This window comes from Homalodisca vitripennis, chromosome 4, assembly GCF_021130785.1.
Source record: "Homalodisca vitripennis isolate AUS2020 chromosome 4, UT_GWSS_2.1, whole genome shotgun sequence".
In the NCBI taxonomy this organism is placed as follows: Eukaryota; Metazoa; Arthropoda; class Insecta; order Hemiptera; family Cicadellidae; genus Homalodisca; species Homalodisca vitripennis.
In genome coordinates, this window is record NC_060210.1 from 138,532,690 (window position 1) to 138,552,898 (window position 20,209).

General features: G+C 37.4%; 1 protein-coding gene across 1 annotated transcript; it reads left to right on the plus strand.

Moving 5' to 3' along the window:
• Nucleotides 1-409: 409 nt before the first annotated feature.
• On the plus strand, nucleotides 410-814 carry LOC124361205. The gene has a single exon (XM_046815246.1). The coding sequence runs from the start codon at nucleotides 410-412 to the stop codon at nucleotides 812-814; it is 405 nt and encodes a 134-aa protein (XP_046671202.1).
• Nucleotides 815-20,209: the final 19,395 nt, after the last annotated feature.

A 20,209-nucleotide genomic window follows, 5' to 3' on the forward strand; every position in this document is an offset into this window, starting at 1 on the left:
TAGTACCATTTAGAGGAAGATGGAATCATAAGGTCTACATGCCAAAAAACAAAAAAAATATGGCATAAAAGTAATGTGTTTAGCGGATGCCAAGACATCATACTTGCTCCAATGCTTACATTTACGCAGGCAAAGGAAGTGACAGCTTAGGAGTAACAGAATCTGAGAAAGAGTTGAGCATTCCTACGCAATCCGTAGTCCGTCTGTGTCGCCCCTCCTCCAGGGATCCAACAGGAATGTAACGGCTGATAACTGGTTCACCTCCATTGAAGTATAATAGATGAACTGTTGAAGAGGAAATTGACTTACGTAGGTACAATGAAAAAAAACAAAAAACAAATTCCTGAAGAATTTCAGCCGAACCCTAATCGACCTCTTGGTTCTTCCATCTATGGATTCCGACCAAAAAATGACTCTTCTAAGCTACGTTCCTAAAAAGAATCGAGCTGTTATATTAGCATCAAGTATGCATCACACTGCTCAATACAATGAAGATAAGAAAAAGCCAGAAATTATTTTGTACTACAACAGTACAAAATGTGGAGTAGATCTTCTCGACATGAAATGTGCAATATACTCTTCAAGCCGTAGAACCAGGCGTTGGCCTCTTGCTGTCTTCTACAGGCTTGTGAGCATAGGAACTATAAATTCATTTGTGATGTACATGAGTTTCAAGGACATACCCGATATGACACGCTTTGACTTCATAAAAGCTTTGGGCTACCAACTCATTGCCCCTCATGTACAAGCAAGATTGATGAACACCAACCGTTCCACGAGAACTACGGGCGAACATAGAGAAGACCATGGGTGAAGAGCAGCCAGAGCCACATCAACAGCCTCTAGCCCGGCAGCTTCAAGCCGATCTCCCACAAGTTCCGTCTGATAAAATGGAGAAAAGGAAAAACATGTTCTACTTGCCTATGGGCAAAAACAAAGAAAAACTGCATATATGTGCATTGACTGCAAAAAGCCCGTGTGTTTGGAGTGTAGTAGAAAAGTTTTGTTTAGAATGTGCAAAAATACAAGTAATTTAGATTCTTTATCTACCATAGATACTCGTTTCCTCCTTTTTTATTAGTATATTATATTAGTAGTACGTAACAAATTAATTAAATCTAAATGTTCCATAATTAAATTTTAGCTTTGATTGATTTAGATTTATGATAAAGAAAACTAATTCATCTTTTGATCAAATTTTTTGTTGTAATATATGGTATTTTTTGTATATGTAACTTAATATAAATAATCATATAACAAATTGAACTTATTTTTTTACTGTGTAACCATTATATTCAATTTATATTTAAGTGTTGTGATAGAAGGCTACAAAAACGAAAACGCGGTCTCAGACACCAGTGTTTCCATTGACGTAACTTTGGATACGTTTTCCGTAATAGTGTTAATAAGTCATTAAAATATGTAATCGTTGCTTAAATATACTAAGAATGACATGTAATAATTATTAAGAGCACTTACACCGATGAGCCGCCAAATTAACAGCTACAAATGTTTTTATGCAAACTAAGACCAGTAACTGATCAACTGTCACAATGTGAGCCAGGATGTCTGGCCTATCGCCAATCGTGGTGCCGTGCCAGCTGATCCACTATGGTGTTTTATATGTAAAAACTGGAAACAGTGTAAAAACCTCCAAGTTGTATCTATAGCGAGATAACCACTTAATAAAAAACGTGAAGCTTAGGGACTTACTTAGTTTTTATTATCACTATATATGATGTTTTAAATATATGTTGGTATGCAATAATATACAAAGCTTTTTACTACACAGGGTGTTTAAATAATGTGTGGAAATATTTTGAGAAATGGTTAAGCAGGAGAAAGTAAATGTTAAAGATCTTATAACATAAAGGTCAATTTAGCTTCAGTTTGTGTTGGTTTTTTTTTGTTCTCTGTCTGACTATATTAATATTAGATGTCTCATCTTTTCATATCTTAATAAAATGTTAATTTCTGATAGATGAAATAATCGATTACAGTTAATGTAAAGGTGTATAAAAAAATATAAAGTAAAATTGTATCAAAACTGACAATGATAACTGAAGTGCATTGAGCCACAGTAGTAAACATTGATCTGTTCCCTTGAATATCACCCGTCTCCAACAAACTACAGTAGTAGTCAACCATAGCGTTCCATGCAATTTCCTATTGAATAAAAGGTACGTCAGGCATATCAATTTTAAATTGCATAATAAAAAACTCTTTAAAGGTTATAGGTATGTTTTAAGTTTAAAGGGCAATGTTCTTTCTAGTGGCCTGAAGTCGGAGAGGAAAACAGGTACGAGTAGCATGAAATACTAACTGTTCTGTGCAACACTTGAACCATTTTACGCTTGAGTGAATGAATACTGAGTCCGGACTTATATTAATGAAAGCACTTATGATGTAATATGATGGAGCCCTAAAATAATTTCGAATACAAAGTGGGCGTATCTTCAACATTTATGAAAATTCTAAATTTTATAATTATGGGAAAATAAACATTATTATCACTGGATTTTTTTGCAGGTTTATTGTAAAAAGAAGCATTCCTAGTTCTATTGAGTTATTTCTCATACGTCACATCAAAGTTTGCTGTCGGACAATACAAAAATATATAAACAGTCAGTCTTTAAGACATACATACTTTAATACTAATGTGTCTATATCTAGCCATTGTTACCTCCTTTAAGTCTAAGTTATTTTCTGTTCCGCTTAAAGATTTGCATGTTTACCCCGATTAAGAAAATATACACATATGTAGGTTTCAAAGGTCAACTTTTGTCAATAAGTGATTTCATAAGGCTTTCATAGTTAACTTGGAATCCATGGTATTTCTGGTGGCCATTGTCACGCTTTGCTTATGTTGTCCCGATAAGGATAGTGCATAAAAAAGTGTTATCTTAGTCATAAAGTGACAATTTTCTGAAATTTTAACCTATTTATCCGGCGTCAGATTTTTCTATTACTGGTAGTCACTCAACAAGTATGTCAAATTTTTCACACCTAAGCCACTTAACTATTTCGGATGTCGTTGTATGACATTGTGAAGTTGAGATAACATAGATAGAGTGTTTTTATCTGTTGCAATAACATCTCAACTATTATAACTAGTTAATCATTATTAAAAATCTTTAAATTATTGTACATATAAGACATTACAAGGTTCAGTAGTAATTTTAAATCTGTTTGTGGATAAAATCTGTTAAATTTATGTGGCGTGACGACCCACACGTAATTTAAATTTTAAAAAGTTCTCGGGTTCTAATGCGGGACACGGTGATGGAATCTAGCCCAGGTTGCTGTAATATAAAAATTCTCTCCTCGGTTGGCCAAATAAAAACAATTTAGTTTATTGCGAAAACAATTTGAATTTTATTGCATAATTTAGAATCAGTTGAACAATTACAAATTTAGAACGGGGAGTGAGAGAGCGAGAGAGCGATTTCACGCGAGCTTGACGCGTTCAAAACCCTGGCACGACGACTGCGACTCAGAACAACGAACTCCAGGGAGCAGCGTTGTTCCCAGACGCTACCTCAGCAAATTCCTGCCTGTTTTACCACCCAGTAACTGCGCAGCTGCTCTGGGTATGGAAAATTACCAGGCTTACTGCTGACCAGACTTGGACTTACAATTCATGTGCTGAATTAAAATATATATCTTCTCCACCTGCACTGCTTAACCTAATAAGTCTGGCTGCATATATTCATTAACTCGTTACTACAATTAAATGTTATGCTGAATAAAAATATAAAATATATTAACTGATGATTTAATATTTTTAATTGGCTGATTAAGACCGCATACGATGTTACCGGTCTGGTCTTAGAACTATATGCTGGGGTCGTCACACTCCCCCCCACCTTATTAAAACCATACTTGTCCCCAAGTATGAGGAACCATCAGCCAGCAGCCAGAAGAAAAGTCTCTAATCTGCAGGGGAGGATCTCTGTCCTATCCTTTTAGCAAGAAAATCTTAGTATATGTTCATTGATTACCATGCCAGCTGTCACTCAGTAGCCTCAACTAAATGAAATTTAAATAAACAATTGAGTTCACCTAAAAAGGCAGAAATTTCTTTTAATAAAAAAAAAGTATGCAAACGCGATAACGTAATTCTTTAATTCGATCCGATCGCTCGCTCTCTTCTCAATGATTGAACACAAAAGATTTCAGGCTTACAACACATATATCATGGTATACTACGATACTAATTCAAGACCAGTCATTAACATCAGATAACCATTATCTCTAATGACCCAAATACGACTACCTAACCAGTAACACATTTAAAGCAATACGTAGTACAAGGGAACTAACCAGTGCTTCTAACTTAATCTAAAATACTTAAACATTTCAAGTTGAACTACAACACAACTACATTCTATTAATCTGGTTGAGCACTCCAGGATAACTATGGTTTGATGGGTTTAATTTTTAATGATTAAAAATATTAGTTGATAACATACCACATTTTGTAGAGCCTAATTAAATTTAAAATAATTATAAAGTGGTAGTTTTCTTTGTGTAGTTTGAAACGCTACTCCCCCATTCCTGGTTAAAGCCTCGTGGGTTTTCACTCGGGGCCGGTTTCCTCAGTCACCCCTTACTATGGATTATAATGGAGTTATCCTGAGTTAGTTCACTTGTACATCGACTATAACACAAAACCATTATAATATACACAGCCAACAAGTAGCATGTCATGAATGACATCAAACTTAACTAACAAAATAAATCGTTAAGAAACATCCTCAAGAACAGTACAAAAATTGTTAACATCTTAATTGTTCTTATTAAGCTACTAAGGCATCGGCCAAACCATTACAGTACTACATTCCATAAGGGCCCTGACCAAAAGACTTAAAACTAGTGGCTCGACCCAGTTTAGTGGGTGGCCGTTACACTGTAAATGCGAGGGGGGTCTCTGGAAAAGCGGTTTCAAAAACCTTTCATCTTTTAAAAAGTTTGCGTTGACGTTCTTCTGAACATCCAACAACTGGAGGACACATTCCTCACACTTCTCGACCTTCTTCAGTTTCATGACAGAAACAACAACAAAAAAAAAACTAAAACTAAAGGTTCCGCCCCCCACGCTTGGTTTTTAAGGGCATTGTGGACCTGAGGGCTCCCCAAGGTTTTCACCTCGCTTACCCCTGGAAACAGGGTAGCTCACCGAGACCTTCCTCCTACATTTCATTACATTCTACTGATGCCTTAGAGCTTAAAATTAACATAAGCCAAAAAATGTTCATATAAAACTCACAATTCACTTAAAAGAAAACTAACAAACGAATTACAACTTTACTACTTCGGCCAGACTGGAGACGTTACACCGCTTAGTTGGTTGCGCAAGCCAACTAGGCAGTTGCGACAAGTTAGTCTAACAATTACTGTTGAATGCATGGGTATCAAGCCAACAATGGGTTACACAGTCCAGAACTTTGGGGTAAAGGTAGGATCAGGGTTAAAGGGTATGTTTGGATGGCCGGCAGGTCCTTTTCCTGTGCCCCATGTGGTTGTCTCACATGTTTATCTTACTTACATTTTGTCAATCGCTTAAAATATTAGCCAATTATCGAATAATTTGGAAAATTATATCTCCAAGTCTGCCTGATCAGAACACAAGATCAGTTACACATTCCACAACACTACAATTTAACAAATTAAAATGTTTACATCTAAAAACATGGTTACATCAACAATCACCAATCTAACATAACTACGAGTATATTCCTTAATACATCTTCCAGTGTCTCCTTTAACAACTGTCCCGTGTGCACACATCTCTCAACACAACTTGACTAGTCAAACCACAATTAACACAAATCGATCATTCCTTACTCAAGTTCTTTGAAAGATTATTCTGTCACAGCATTAACACGAATGTCTGGAGCAATCGGTATGGAGTTTGCCAAGCAAAACTTCCTCACCATACCACAGTGAGTTGAGGGACTCACACTTATTCAGAGTGTCATTACTCACAGTTACAAAGCTTGTATCACGTCCCGCAGTCGCTCGAGATTAACAACTTCGACTGCCTCCACGTTCTGTTCAACATCGTTTATCTCTCCAGGGTTCACACCCTCTTGGTCTCCTTCAGGACTGTCTAGTGACGTCAGGCCTCTCACTTTTGCGAAGACCTCGGTCAGAGTGGCGGAGCGGACGCTGTCGGCGACGGTTCCGGCGACTCGACCACCATGCCATCACAGGCATAACAAATCTGTAACACATGTACACAAGCATCAGGATTGACACTAACCCAAAACTACCAGCAGCTGCCACTTTTGCAGCATAAAACCTTCGACCAAACAGAATGTGGGACTTCAGATGGCGGACTACGTCCTCCGGACGGTACTCCTTAACACCTAATGTGCCCAGCCGTTCGTTCAGTCCTGCAGGACTTTCACAGCCGTCTCCTGCTCAGAGCTAAACAGCTCCTTCTCCTCGCTTGTGTAAATTTCTTCCACATTTGGAAACACAATTTCACTTATCTGTTCTGAGAACACAGAGCTGCCGTGAATACGGGCAGGCACCTTGAATTCTTCAGAGACAAACATCACACATATCAATTCCTCTAAATTCACCGACCCCCTTCACTACCGCGGAAGTTATATTCAGGGTCCCGTCACTAGTTAGACAGTTCAAAGTCAATCTGTGCTCCTCTGAGGCACTGTATATCCATCGGCTTGGAGTTTTGACAAGTACCGGGGACCTTAATCCCGATATTAATTTTCTACCACAGAGCCTCACTTGCTCGTAATGAAACATCTCAACCGCACAATTTGGTCTCTTGCTTACGCTTAACAGGACATTCGATAACGGGCAAACAATCAGTTGTTCCCCTCGACACTCTCGGTCGAATTCCAATTGATTGTACATCGAGTACATCAACCGATCCTTACTGATCAATAATTTTTGGGTACCAACTTCCCACTGGGTCCATACTTTGAGAGAGGCATCATACCCGGATAGATAATAATATCATATAATTGGAACATCTTATTATCGTTTGAAAGAGGCAACCTCATCACTACCCTTAAGGTGTGAATCGTTGTATAACTATGAACAACTACAGCAGAATAAAAATTGATGAATATTTTCTAATTTAACAGTGAATACAATTTAGTCGTTGGAGGTATAACCTTTTCAATTTCCTTCAAAATTCTTAGATACTCATGAGGTGTTAGCAAGTTACTGTCAACCTTCCCAGCTGCTAAGCTCTCAATTGCTTGATGGAATTTAGTTATCTTTTGTCTTGCACTACTTACTGTTTCTTTAGTATCCGAAAGCGCAGAACTTAACTTCAAATATTCAAAAAGAGTTTTTAACTGATAATGAGCAGCATTTGCTTGTGTGAAAATTTTTAACCATTTGTTCATGCATATTAGAATGATATTCTTTCAATATAGAAAATTACGTTATTTTATTGTTTTTTGCATGTGATACTATTTCCGCCTGCCTATTTGCTAGAACAGTCACCTGCTCCTTAGCTTGATGCACTATTTCCTCGTTGGTGTTGTACAAATAATCCATTTTTCCGTCAATAACTTCTAAATCGCTATTCTCAAGTGTACCAAACAGAAACTTTAACACATGACCTCCTGCATCTACTAAACCTCGTTTTTCCACGTCTTTGTGGTAACAGTTTTATTAGATCATCAATTTCATTTAGGTATTCACTAACTGACTGCTGTAATAGCACAAATTCGTAACGAAATCCGGCTTCCAATTGAATTAATGGAGAGTGTGAACTCATATTTTCATTAAGTAGATCTTCGAAAAATGTATATTAAAATGATTCTTTACCTCAGTTACCAAGATACTTAGATTTCGGGATTCTCTTCAATCTGCGTCAAGTTGTACTGCAACGTGACCCTCCAATGGCTGTCCGTCAGCAGCACATCTCTGCCTCCTTCAAATATGACCCCTTGCTGGAAGCAGCTTACTACTCCCAGGATTAGAAAAATCAATCCTAAAACAGAACTTCAAATTTATATCGAGTTTTACCTTTACCAACACGAAATACCAGTCCCATAAGCATGTCAAGCACTTCCACTTGTCAAAGCACCACCGATATAATTCCCAACTATGGCACATAGTCTTCGAGGCGTGCTGGCCTCCTTTTTACACGTGGCAACCTATTTCCCGTACGAGGTGTGTGCCAACACTTGGTACAGGGATACCATCATCTGCTGATGGTGTTCCCTCACCAATACAGATATTCGAGTCTGGAATCTCGATATCGCCAACATCGTCGTCAAACGTGCACTTCCGGCACCTGGTTCACCTTGGTTCTACTCACGTACGGTTTTACTCGATTTACGTGAACCACGATTTCTCTATTTCTCACTTTCAAAACTAAATTCATCAACGATAACACCTTTGACTATCCTGTAGGGACCCTTCCATAGTTTTGACAGTTTCTTCACTCTGTGACGTCCGATACTCGGCACGTGCAGCAGAACGTACTGGCCTTCCTCGTACAACGACTCCTTCACTTTCTTGTTGTACTGCCTTTTCATACTTGGCCCTGGCCCAATGCCTTACGTCGCGCAGCAACTTCATGGGTTTCCTTTAACTTCGCGCGCAGAGTCTCTACATGATCACCAAATACCTCGTTATCTTCCGTGATAGTCAAGTCACCCTCCATAGGAGCTTCCATTTTTCGCCCAAACAACATTTCGTACGGCGAAAAATCCCGTAGCCTCATGGCTTTGACTGTTATAAGCCATAGTTATATATGGGAGATATTCATCCCAATCAGTCTGATGACGGTTCACAAAGTGACTAAGCATTTTGGCAATAGTCGCGTGTACTCTCTCTAGCCGACCATTACTCTGTGGGTGAAACCCTGTAGTCTGGATTTTCCTGATGTGCAAGAATTTGCACAACTGTTTGATCAGTCAGAGGTAAAGTTTGCCCCTTGATCTGTAATCAAAGCCTTGGGAACACCAAACTTAGTAATCACTCTCTGCACTAGAGCTCGAGCCACCTGGTCTGCTGTTTGGTCAGGCAATGGTATAAATTCACAATACCGTGTGAAATGATCCATCACACTCAAGATGTACACGTTTCTCGACTCACTGATGGGCAAGGGCCCTACTATGTCGGCTGCCACTACTTCGAAAGGAACCTTGGGCTCGTTAAACAACGTTCCAAGGGGGGCCTTTGCCTTTTCCATAGTTGGTTCGTTGACTACAACTGTGGCACGAACGCACATAGTCTAATACGTCCTTATCCATGCCCTTCCACCAGAATTTTGCCTTAATACGGTCTAACGTCTTAGCCACCGCTGCATGTCCCGTCGTTGGCAGGTCATGGTTCAACCTGATTAACCTCACGAGTAAGAGATGAGGGGGACCACAATCTTCTTGTCACCTCCCGCTCACTCTGTACAGGATCTTTTCTGGGCTCAACTTAAAACACTTGGCCTTCCTTAACTCTTGACAATGAGGATCATTCTTTTGATGCTCACGCAGTGTGGCAAGGTCAACCACAGGGAGCTCGTCCCTGCGAGTAGCTACGCACATAGCTCTACTGAGAGCATCAGCGTTGGTATGTCTCTTTCCCGGCTTGTGTTCCACGGTGTAAAGTGAACTCAGCAAGCCTCAGCGCCCACCTCATTAGTCTACTACTTGGATCTTTCAAAGATAACATCCACTTTAGTGCTGCGTGATCTGTCACAGCCTTTAAAATTCACGGCCTAACAAATAACATCTAAAATACTTTGTAGCCATACTAAACTAGCAGTTCTCTTTCGGTCGTAGAATAATTCCTTTCAGCAGCAGGAAAAAGAGTGCGAGAAGCGTACGCGACTGGATGTTCTTCTCCATCTACTTCTTGGGACAATACAGCCCCTAGAGCGTCAATACTGGCATCAGTAGCCAAGGTGAACGGCTTACTGAAATCGGGGGGAAGACCAACACTGGTGATGAGACTAGCTTCTGCTTAAGTGTCTCAAACGCAGTTTGGCACGCTTGATCCCAATCGAACTCCTTCCCTTGCTTGGTCAAGTCAAAAAGAGGTTTCCCAATGGCAGCAAAGCCTTCTATGAACCGGCGGTAATATCCGGCCAAACCTAAAAAGGACCGTACATCTTTTACAGTCTTAGGTACAGGGAATCCCTCTACAGCCTTAACCTTTCCTGGGTCGGGTTCTACACCCATGGCCAGTTATTACATGACCCAGGTAGTTAACCTCGCCTATTGCAAATTTACATTTACTGAGTTGCACGCTCAAATTCACATCACGTAGCTTACTCAACACTTCACTCAAATGCGACAAATGCGAAGCCAAATCTTTCGAGAACAAGATAATATCGTCCAGATACACTAAACACTTTTCCCTTTTAATCCCATAAGAACTGAATCCATCAGGCGCTGAAATGTTGCAGGCGCCGTAGACAGTCCAAAGGGCATACGTAGATACTCATAGTGACCTCCTGGCACATTAAAGGCAGTTTTCGGTCGACTTTCCTCATCTACCATAATCTGATGATAACCACTTCTCAAGTCAAGTGTAGTATACATGGTACAACCTCCCAGCGAGTCAAGTGTCTCAGCGATGTTGGGTAGAGGATATACATCAGGTACAGTCAAAAGCGTTGACTGCTCTAAAGTCTACGCAGAAACGATATTTCTTACTGCCATCCACAGATTTCTTCGGGACGATGACTACAGGCGACGCCCACGGGCTATGACTAGGAGTTATTATCCCCTTGTCCAGTTGGTTCTTTAATCAACTCATCTCCACTATGGGTTTCTGATGAAATGGAACCCGATAAGCTTTCTTATAAATCGGCGCAGCATTTCCCGTATGGATAACGTGTTTTACGGCCGATGTGCATTGCAGAGGCTGGGCCTCACTATGCGCAAACACGTCCCTGTATTCCTCTAGTACTCTTTTAACCTCTTGTCGCTCGGGTAGTCTCAAATGGCTAAGTTTTTCATCTACACATTTATCAAACAATTCGTATTCTTTGATAGCTAGTCCTACTCGCTTCGTTGTCACATCTACATCATCCAAGATGGTCTTCCGCATCAACTCTGCGAGTTTCAGCTTTCCCTCTTCATTGAGGTGTAGCCCATGCTTGGTATACAAGCGCCTAGCAAACCTTCCTCGCATCTCACAGAAGGGACATCCTTCCCCGTCCCTCCGAATTGGTTCTTTTTACGAAGGACCTAAGTAGATCATTCGCTCTCTTCAGATCTCTCCTATTACATTCTTGTCGAACCTATCAGGGAATTCCCATAACTACAATGCGAGCATCCCACTTATTAGGTATTGCTTGAAAGGCTTGTTGTAGGGTGCGCGAGTAAGGAGCACCTCTATCCACGTCATTAGTTCCTGCCATCACCAGTACCGTATCACCCTGAGTCAGCTGTGCAATCTCTCTTTTAAGATTACCCATCGCGTCTTTAAGCTTACCATTTAGGTACAAACCACGAACTGAGCTCAAAGTTCCCTGGCAACCTCTTCTTCCAATAACTGCTGAATTCCGCGACCGTGAACTATCCGCTATCAAGAACTATCTTACGTTTGACCTTATCTATCGTATCGTTACTAACTGATTCCACTATTCCAAATTTAGAATTTACCGTAAGGGATACTTCTTCTCCACTTACATTCACAGCCTTCGCCCAACATTTATTGTTCACTATTTTAGTTAATACTCGTGCCAAATACACGCCCTGTATGGTAAGACCCACTGGTTCGACCCACTACATCCGAAACCCTCCAGATTATCATTAGTCGTAGATCCAAATTTGCTTAACTTCAACTGAACCAGTTTCTCACTACCGCGCGGGTATTGTGACATCTTTTGCGTTATACACGTAATTCTCTATACAACTGTCCTGGCGTTTAGCCACTCGGACAACCTCAGGTGTCGTAGTAGGGGCCTGTGCCTTTTTGTGGCGCGGCGCGCAACTACTTGCCTACCTGAATCGGGGGACACTCTCACCCCTGTGCAAACCGATTTAACCAAATGTCATTTCCAGACATACGGAGAACACCTTCCGTGATGTCTATCGATGCACTTTCCCTCTTTCAGAATATCACAACCTAACACGGCTAAAATACCCACGGGGTAGGTTACTCACAACAAAGTTCCCTTTCACCGGCACACCCGGCTTTAACATCAAAGTCACTTTTTGTCTGCCGTAAATCTTCAGAGTTCGTCCTGAAAATTCCCCGGATAATCAAGTCAGGCTTTGTCATCGGGAGCTACAGCGGCTCCACGTTTGATGAGCGACACCATGAGCACCGGTATCAATTAAATCTTTCCCTCGGCATTATCCACACGCCCCATGGCAACTAGTTCCTCGGCTAAATCTTTCACAACCGGAAACTATTCGTATTTCTTTATCTACTCGGGCGGTTTCACGACTCTTAAACTAAGGCTCCTACTCTAGGTTCACAAGTGTTCTTTCCAGTCGTTACATTTCTTTTCGTCGCCTTGGCCTGCGGTTGTGGCTCATTTTACTCTCGGGGACGGGTGGCGGCGACTCCACTGGCCCCTGCCCCGTTTCCCCGACTGACTAGCACTAGGAGTGCTGGTTGGAAGTTTTACGCGACAATCCTTTTGTCTGTGCCCTGGCTTATTACATCGCCAGCACCTCGAGTCATTACTGGGTCTACTAAATCCCCTATTGTCCCGACACTCACGAGACGTTGTGCCCCGGATTATGGCACCGATAACAAACAAGGTCAGTTTGAAAAACCTTCCGTTCATCTGTAGCGCGAGACGGATCTTTCGATTTTGCTTCAAAATGTGATCAATTGCCACCGCTGTAGTGACGGCTTCTCGGATGTTAGTAGGGAATTTTAGTCTCGTCTGATCACCAACGTGTCCAATAAGACCTCGGGTAAAAGCATCCAAAGCTCTACGATCGGCCTTCTTCCCTTAGTGCAGCATTAACTTCTGGATTTGCAGTGACTCGCACTGTCTTTTCATTTAATGTCCGCACTCGATCAGCAAAAGCTTCATCGTTTCACACCCCTCCGTTGCTGTATTACAGACAAACTGCTGGAAGTAACAATCTTTCGGAGCTTTGTCACTAAACCGTTGTGTCAAAACTTCTTTAAATCCCGCATAAGTACTCAACCGGCCTTGATCCTCCGATCGAATAAAACTCAAAGGCGGTTCCAGCCAATCTCAATTTAGCAACCCTTAATATTTTTCGGTCGTTTCCCCAATGACTTAATTCACCGACATTGTCGATACTTTCAAAGAAGTGGAGAACAGCCTCCGGCTTTCCTCCATCAAAGGGAGTGATCGAGCCTACCATGTCGAACGTAGGTCGTTCTGTATGACCTCGCAAAGTTTCCTCCAACATGGTGTTCAGGTGGTCACTTCGATCCAACCTAGCATGACCAAGAGTCTCCAAACCGTTCAGTTACCGCATCAATGGCTTCCTGGAGGTCCATTTCTTGCCCTCCAATACTAAACGCGACCAGCCATTGTCAATCAGTTCAGGCACACTTACTTTCAAAAAGTGGACAAGTCCCAACTTAGTTTTTCCAAAAATAATTTTAAAAGATTTTTCTCAATTAAATTTTCAATTAAATAATTATGTGCTCTCTCCCGTTTGTGAAAAAGTAATTAAAATCAAGAAATAATTTTAATTTATCGACTTGCAATCAATCAATCAACTTTCAATTCGGCTCTAATCAATCCACTTTTTGTCTAAGTCCTGAACACTAATCAAATACGAAGTTACACCACGATTTATTCTAAGTCAAGACAACCTACTATGTCTGAGCAAAGAATAATTCCAATATTTCAATATTTACTTTTCCTTCAAATTACCCAAAAAAATATTTAAAATACCTTTTTACCTATCACTCAATTCATCATACAATTCATCACGAATGTCGAAACCTATTCCACAAAATTTTAATCTTCTTTCTTCGTGCCTGTAAATTAACTTAGCAAACTAACTCAATCAGGGTTTGCTGGTTCCACCACGGACGAGAGGAAGAATTTAAAACCATAATAAAAATCAAAAGTCAAAACTTTAAAGTTAATCAAAAGTTTAAAGTTTAATTACAATTTAACTATCATCAGATGAACAAGTTCCCAAAGTTTCAACAAAATATAACCAAGTCCAACGTTAATTCTTCAAAAAATATTTAAATTTATAATTTTATTTCACTTCCCTTTAATGACTACTACCCCTTATCTTCCTTCTCTCACAACGTGGTTAGCCTCCTGCCCTGTACCGGTACCTTTGAGTTAGCCTAACCAAAGTCAGAAAGGTTAGGTTATCAACTATTTGTATAATTAAGTTAGTTTTAGAAGCAGTTAATTTTAGGTTAATCAGGTTTTAACTACCAGTTAAATCAGTACATTAAAACCTTAGAGTGTTCGTTTATTTTTGATCAATATTAAGTATAAGAATTGAATTACTGAGGGACTAGTCCAATCAAAAACAAAGTAATACCGAATAACTACTCAATTATTCACAACTACCGAAATAACGATTGTCGAGATTCAAGTAATCGACAACCGAATGCCTAACAAAGAATATAACTAGTTAGTAATGTCGAATGGAATTGTGGGAGCTTACAACAAGTATGGCGGACTATTAGCGTCTATTGTTCTCAGCCAATATGGCGTCTCTATTACAAGTATTACTTTAAAATTCAATAAAAATTATAAAAATTAATCAAAACAAGTTTTTAATTAGTTTTTAAATTTAAAACATTAAATTATCTTTGACTTAGTCACCTCGTGATTTCAACAATTTCAAATATTACGTTTTATAAAACAGTTTTCTAGGCTAGCATTATTCTACGGGCAGAATAAAAATTACTTACCCATCATCCTTGTCCCGGCTTCTTGCACCAACTTTTCGATTTCTTCAACGAAACAAAGAAACACTAATTTATTTTTAGAAAGACGAACCGACCGACAGAACCAACTGACACAACCCCACAGAACTCGACCAACTGCAGAACTATACCCACAGAATTTTACCAACCCCACACCTGACACCAAATATGTGGCGTGACGACCACAACGTAATTTAATTTTAAAAGTTCTCGGGTTCTAATGCGGACACGGTGATGGAATCTAGCCCAGGTTGCTGTAATAAAAATTCTCTCCTCGGTTGGCCAAATAAAACAATTTAGTTTTATTGCGAAAAACAATTTGAATTTTATTGCATAATTTAGAATCAGTTGAACAATTACAAATTTTAGAACGGGAGAGAGAGCGAGAGAGCGATTTCACGCGAGCTTGACGCGTTCAAAACCCTGGCACGACTGCGACTCAGAACAACGAACTCCAGGAGCAGCGTTGTTCCAGACGCTACCTCAGCAAATTCCTGCCTGTTTACCACCCAGTAACTGCGCAGCTGCTCTGGGTATGGAAAATTACCAGGCTTACTGCTGACAGACTTGGACTTACAATTCATGTGCTGAATTAAAATATATATCTTCTCCACCTGCACTGCTTAACCTAATAAGTCTGGCTGCATATATTCATTACTCGTTACTACAATTAAATGTTATGCTGAATAAAAATAAAATATATTACTGATGATTTAATATTTTAAATTGGCTGATTAAGACCGCATACGATGTTACCGGTCTGGTCTTAGAACTATATGCTGGGGTCGTCACATTTAAATGAATTATATTTCTAGAAATATAAAATTTAAATGTTTTTTAATTCATTTTGTATAATAGACTTTTACAACAGATTATCTTATGTACAGTTGGTTATTATGCACCGTTACACAGCAGTTAAATTGAAATTTTATGAGAAAAAATATATATAAAAGTAAATTTACTCTTATTAACGGAATTGTGACGAAACTATAACAATATAAAACTGCTAGCTTATTTGTTGTTTGAATTGACAGCAGAATACAAGTATTTAACAAAACATTATAAATAATAATTTGTTACTAAAGAAAAAAATCTCCAACGAAGTATACTTTTCAGATATCGTATCTTTTTGAAACCTGAACGGTGAATCATAATAATGAGATAATAATATCACAGTTTATAATGACTAAGTGAAGATCTTTTCTAAAACATTAGGCTTGGTGCAATAATTTATTTCATAATCTAACCATAAAGGTTAATTTTTTAGGTCTGTGTCAGCATAATCTATCTCATATTTGTTTTTTTAACTATTTATTTCTTCAAGAAGGCAGTTTTAACAAAAGAACCTTAGCAATTTTTTGTCTTTTGGTTAGAAAAAACTTTGATTAGAACTAAGTAGAATTATCTTTACCTATCTACAAAAATCCACAATCTGGTTGAAGTTTTTATTCCATGGAGACTAGCCATTATTAAAATATTTGATCAGATTATTTCTTGTTAATAATATTACAATCTATGTTACGAATTTAAAAATCTGAATATAATTTGGTAATTTAGTCTGGCTGGTGTAAATAACATATTTAAAAAATATGTGTATAATTACGTTAGTAATATTAAAAATAACCTGTTAATAGTATTTTGAAAGAATATATTTACCTCATTATTTTAATTGGCAAAAACACAATCAAACAACAAATAAAAACATGGAAAACAAACAATAATTACCACAATTTACATAAACTCTGTAACCTAATGAAAAGGGAACAAAAAAAAGTGATAACACATACAATATTTTTTTAACATTGAACATACAATCGATTAAAATCTATGAGTAAAATCGTATTTATAAAAAAAATTTATCATTTTAAGGTTGGAAAGTGCAGTAACGTAGATTAGGTGATCAATATCGTCTTTTATTTTCCTTGTTGTTGTGAAGTTTGCGTGCACTAAAACTTGTTGGCTTCTTGCTGGATATAAATCAGCGCTAAGTTGCTATTACAATCAACTGTACAGTGACGTATTTCTTACACCTTTTATTGTTGAGGTTGAGGCACTAAGCCTTTGTCGACTAAACTGTGGATATAAATCAGCGCTAAGTTTTTGTAACAGTTAAGTGTACAGTGTCGTATTTCTTACAATCATATTTTGTCTTAAAAATATATTTCACTTTTTTAGCTAAGAAACCTCAAGATATAAAAATGGCATTAACTATTTATTTTACTAATTTTAATCCAGTGATTGGATATCCACCAGCATTTCGTATCCTACAATGCAATATGGAGTAGTATATGTCGATGTTATCTCTTCCATACAGTACGATTTCTCTGTTTCAATTTAATTTTGAATACGTCAATGACTTTGTCCTTTTGCCACTACACTAGAATGTTATTTTAAACCTGAAGGTTGTATAATAAAAAGGATCAGAAAAAAGTAATGCGATACGTGTCTAAAAAATCTGAATAGAATTTCATATGTTATTATAAATGTCTGATTAAAAAAATAATAAGTATTTAAACTGTTTTTGTAAAACTTCGAAATACCGGGGAATAAAAACATCTGTTAATATACTACTATATAATAAAACAGTTACTGCGGTCCTATATAGTCAGTAACCCATATACTAAGCATACCTAATAATATTATATCATAATGAATTTATTACATAACTTACAATGAAGATTGTATAAATAAACTGTATTTTTAGTTTGAAATTTAACTTTCTTTTACTAAAATGTACAAGCATTGCTGTAAGTTATATGCCATACTTCACGTTATAAGAATAAAACAACGTAAGGTAGACATAAAAACTTTATTGAGTAGCCTAATTTAATATTTTATAGCTTGATTTATGCCTTTAGACGTCACTTTATCCTATGCATAGGTTTCCTATCACTTTGAACTTTTTTATCTACACCGAAGTAAAATAGTATAGCTTACAGAATTGCTTTTTCATTTTTAATTAAACTAATCATTCTAATATTTAATTACACTACGAATTCACTCCGGTAAATTTTTATAGTCAGTTTTTTTGCAGTTTAATGGGTAGGTTTTAATTAAAAAATGATAGTTTTGAAATATTTTGCGACCCCTTTGCAGGAGGTTCAACATAGACTTCAGGTGCAAATTAAGGGGTTTATCAAGTAATTATAAACTTAACTGTTACATACTTCATTTGCTTGAAAATTTAAAAATATAGACTTAATAATACATTATACTGAATGATAATATACAAAATTTTTTTGTTTTTATTATGATGACCCTAAATAGTCTCGAACTCATAAGATTTAAGTAGATTACTGGTGGAAATTAAAACTGCACCCTTTTAGAAATATTCAGGTTTATTAAATCAATTCAAATGTCAATTATTAAACCTTGTATTCCACCAAAACAATGTTTTGAACAATAGGTTAAAATTACTACTTCCTTAGGCAAGGCACTTTCGATTTAATATTGGCTCACTGTCCTATAAATACGTGAGTATAAAATATAAAATAATAATCTTGAATAAATCTGAATGAAATAAAATTAAATAGGCTTCTTCTCAAAACTAATAAAATAATAATAATAAACTTCCTTCAAATTAAATTCTCAAACAAAACTAAACAGTTCTCTCAACAGGAATTTTTCACAAGATCCTACAGGATATGGTGCAGCACCTGCAGCTCTTAATTTTTACTACAATCCCTTTAATTTCAATGAAATTTTACGTTCGACTTTAAATAAAGTACTCCTTTACAATTTATATATATTATAGTCCTCACTCAACAGAATTGGAAGCGTTAATTTCAAAGTTTCAATTCCAATTCAAATTAATTCACTTCTTAATTTTGCAAATTTCAAATTTAGAAAATTTTAATAATTCAGTCAAAAGTACTTAGCTCTTTGGTCGTGAAGGTCTTGGAGTTCGGTATTAATATAATTTATACCGACGGATCCTACGCCCGACACTAGTTTTAAACTCGCACTAAAATGACTTTACTCTCTCGCTTCTCAACTCGGAATGGTAGCAGAAACGTGGTTTCTCGGCCTGCACCGACTACGCTCCTGTTCCTGCAGGTCTGTTTAAATCTCTCCCAACGCAGGTTGGCCGCCTAACCAAGTTAGAGTCCACTGTAAACTATTGTTTAGCATTCACTGCCATCAAGTCAGGTCTAGACCAAATTCCAAGCGTGTTGTGCCTGCCGCTGGATTACAATATAAATTTACTTTTTTATTCCCTATCCATTTACAATTCTAAAATAAATTTGTATTTATTAAATTTTTTATTTTTATTTAAAGTATACCATGTAATTGGTATACACCCCCCCCCCCCCTTAAAGCGCTTGGTATCTGCCAAGGTTAATACTTAAATCTAAGAAATTTATCTCACATCCTTTAGAAATTGTATTTCCACCTAGCTTTTAACATGCATCATAAAATCTACAAAACCCTTTTTTTATTTATAATATTTGTTTTAATTTATTTTTGATAATAGTTTGTAAGAAGTGGCAGCATACTAGTTATCAAGTTATTTTAACCAAGCGTTAATTATTATAAATTCTTTTTAAAAGAGTCCATACATTATCAGATTGTTTTTTGAAAAACTTAAACAATTAAGTTCCCCAATAGTAACCTTGACCTAAACTAGGAAAATATTAAGAGTCCAATTGCCACCTACCTTTTTACAATTCTAAGTCCTACCATAAAGATAGTCCATCCAGATAAATCCCTTCACAATGGGTCGAACGAGGTAGACGGTGATTGTTGTTGTGGGATGTTTATTGCAGGTCCGTCTGTTATTAGTTGGGTCGTCCTTGGAACCTTTGCCCTGCACGGTTGTGTGTCCTTGGCTCGCCCATTTACTGGTTGACGCAGCTTCATATAGAATTAAAACATATCCCCAGACGGGGGTGTCAGTTCTTATTTTATTATTTTAACCTATACCGTTGTTTTATCATAGAAATAACAGTCCTTTTTTCTTCTGTTCCCCTCTTCCTTGGCTTAAATTTTATCAAACTAACAAGTTTAAATTAATATTCCAACATTCGTGTTAGTTATTAATATTACATACAAACATAAATAACACATAACATTAATTACGGACCATAAGTTTTCGGATTTGTGCATTATTCAGAAAAAAAAATACTGAATTTTTTTAATACATTCCTCCTCTCCCAAACCATGTAGTTATCGCAACTGTTTACTTCACCTGTGCCCTTTTATCTAAATCATAAACTTTTTATTCCTCTTGAGGTTTCTTCAAGTTTAAAATACATTTTTACAAGATTAAAATTCAAGTTAGTATTTACAATTTAACAGGGCTGTAGAATTTCCTCAATTGTTCAATATATTTTAATTTAATCTTCCTTGTCACTAAAATTTCTCAAAT